The 2,690-nt window shown below is 32.6% G+C and overlaps 1 protein-coding gene across 1 annotated transcript; it reads right to left on the bottom strand.

Annotated features, from left to right (window-relative positions):
- Nucleotides 1-5: 5 nt before the first annotated feature.
- On the bottom strand, nucleotides 6-2,690 carry LOC132062118 (bidirectional sugar transporter SWEET16-like; the record flags this gene model as incomplete). Its single annotated transcript, XM_059454757.1, has 6 exons — nucleotides 2,439-2,690; nucleotides 2,255-2,291; nucleotides 1,584-1,794; nucleotides 1,342-1,503; nucleotides 989-1,108; nucleotides 6-149 (listed from the first exon to the last, which is right to left on the bottom strand). Coding segments are annotated over exons 1-6 (708 nt in total), but the record flags the coding sequence as incomplete, so codon positions are not given.

Below are 2,690 nucleotides of genomic sequence, written 5' to 3' on the forward strand. Positions count from 1 at the left end.
TCAATATCTTTCATTTGGATTCCTCTTGTTACTAAGTGGGCTGAGCCTTGTTCTTTTTCCTCTGCGGATTGGGCTGGGGTGGACTTGTAGTAGATGAAGTATAGAATTAGTTGGGCCGCACCCAATATGAAGCCTATCCCATTTGGCACCTGAAAATTCGTGGAAGAAAACAAAATTAACAATAATAATATATCCAAAAGATAATGTCCACAGAATGATAACATTTCTCACGAGAGCGTCATGACAGCCCACCGGCCCAAAAGGGCACGGCAGGGTCTAAAAGCCGTCATAAGTGATGAAAATAGAAGTATTTATCAATAGTCAATATAAACACAAAATTCGATAATATTTCAATAAATATCTCATTGATTGGAAATAATGGGACCAACCATAAGTGGCTTATCAAGGAGGTGATTTTAGAAGTGAAATCCAATAGAGGAGCATTGCACATATGTCCTAATTCCAATGGTCCAAACTTTCCAATCTTTCTATTCATTTTTGCAATTTCTACTATTTTTTATTAATGATATATTTTCACACACAAATAACAGATAATCTTTCTAGCAACGTATAGAGAGATGGAAAGATATAACCTAATTTATTTATTTTTGGGTTTCTGCTAGATAATTTGAACCACGTCTCCCAAAACCTTTCCCATGGAGTATTATTGATTATTAAGCTACACATGCATCTTCTAGAACTTTTGGTCGCATCATGACAAAACAAATTATATTTGAATTTGGTAAAAGATGTTGTACCCTAGAAAAGAAACTTTGAAAAATTCAGGGGGTACTGTTATATATATCCGTGAGCGTCACTTGTTTTACTTGCGTTAATTCATTCCCATTTTATGTGGTTCATGACTGATCAAATATATGCTAGATATATTAAATTGAGTGAAAATTAAAATTAGAAAAAGAAAAAAAAAGAAAAAAAAAAAGAAGAAGAGAACAAAAATTTAATAAGAAAAAGGAAGCTGAGAACTTACTCCAATATAATAATCTTTGATAAGGACTGCATAAGCGGTCCATACACCTCCGTTAAGGAACTGGAAGAAGGAAAGGAAAAATGGCATGTACTCCACACTCTTCATCTTTATCACAGTTCTCTGTGTACCAACCACAGTTGAATTAATTAACAATAGCTTCAGCATCAATTTGTTGAAAACAAAAAAAACGAAAGCGTAAATTTAAATTTTACTTATTTTATTCGTAATTTCATATACTTTAACCTGCTATAGTATGTAACTTTCATATTTTCAGGTATGTTATTAATTTCGCCTTTTATAAACTGTTACATGTAATTATTTTTCTGTAACATGAAAAAGAGGAGAGAAATTACCGTAGCTGCTAGAGGAGATGCATACATGCCGATATTCAAACCAGCACATAAAAATCCGACCAATGTCAGTCGAGTGGTTCCATGCACAGCTAGTAAAGTGATTGCTATAACAGCCCCAAGGAAAGCTATATCTATTATTGCCACCAATTTGATTGATTGAATCTGAGAATATCAACTATTTTTTAGAAGTTAAAATGAAAAGAAATATGAGAATATAATACACCTATATATACTCCATTTACCTTAAGAGATTTGGGGGCATAGATAAGAAAGAGAGTGACATATATGATGTGCAAGACGGCACCACTACCATTGACTGTGACGACTAGCAAACCTCCAGGCTTGAGCAACCCATAAAATGTCCACAAACTTGTACTCAATAATGTTGTGATGTATGGTATCCCTTTAAAATCCTCTGTTGATTTCTTCTTGATAATCCTTTTGAATGTTTTTCTGAAATATAATAATTCAATTTAATTAACAATCATTGAGAGTATTTAAATAATGAAAAATACATTAACCAAATGCTATTATAATCATCGATCAGAAGGTGCAAAAATAGCTGGTAGAATTGAATGCCGAAAGTACGAAAAAACATGTACTAGTAATTTATATAACTAGATAATAGATTATACTCTTGCTAAACTATCTACTCGTTAAGGGAACTCAGGTGTCAAATTAAAATTTGGTCACGAGTTTCAATTTTAACATGCTGATAGCTAAAGTGCAAATCTTAGTTTCAAAAATTCAAAATAGTTTAATTAAGAAGACAAAATATTAGTTAATTAAATAAAAAATAGAAGGAAAAGAGGGATAAGTTACTAGTAGTACCTAAAACATTGTTGGTAAAGTAGTTTTAGCATACGGCTGCTACTAATTAAATAAATCAGGAGAGGGAAAACATAAGACTTACATTGGAGCAGCGAACATAAGTATGGAGATGACGTTCCCTGCAGAAACATGGGTGTAAAAATCATTAATTACCACAATATTTCTCTGAGAAGAACAACATTATTTCATATTAAAAAACTAGAATATTTCTCATTAATGTTCAACTTACACTTTTTGTATTTTAACGATTTATTAATGAAACTTACCAATTATGCCGAGGATGAAGCTGAAGTTAGCCATGAAAGAACTAGAAGCTGGACAAACAAACGATGAAAGTAGAAAGCGGAGTTCTAATTATAGTAAGAATTTCGTGAAGGAGAAATTAAGTGAGAAAGGAAAAGTAGTGGATGAGGAATAGAGTTAGAGGGGAGGGTACAAAGAGAAAGAAACTACTAGTAGATGGAACCCATAAATAATGCTGGCAAAACCCAGAAGTTGGCTACTGATGATCCAAAGGG

Source organism: Lycium ferocissimum, chromosome 7, assembly GCF_029784015.1.
Source record: "Lycium ferocissimum isolate CSIRO_LF1 chromosome 7, AGI_CSIRO_Lferr_CH_V1, whole genome shotgun sequence".
Taxonomy (NCBI): domain Eukaryota; kingdom Viridiplantae; phylum Streptophyta; class Magnoliopsida; order Solanales; family Solanaceae; genus Lycium; species Lycium ferocissimum.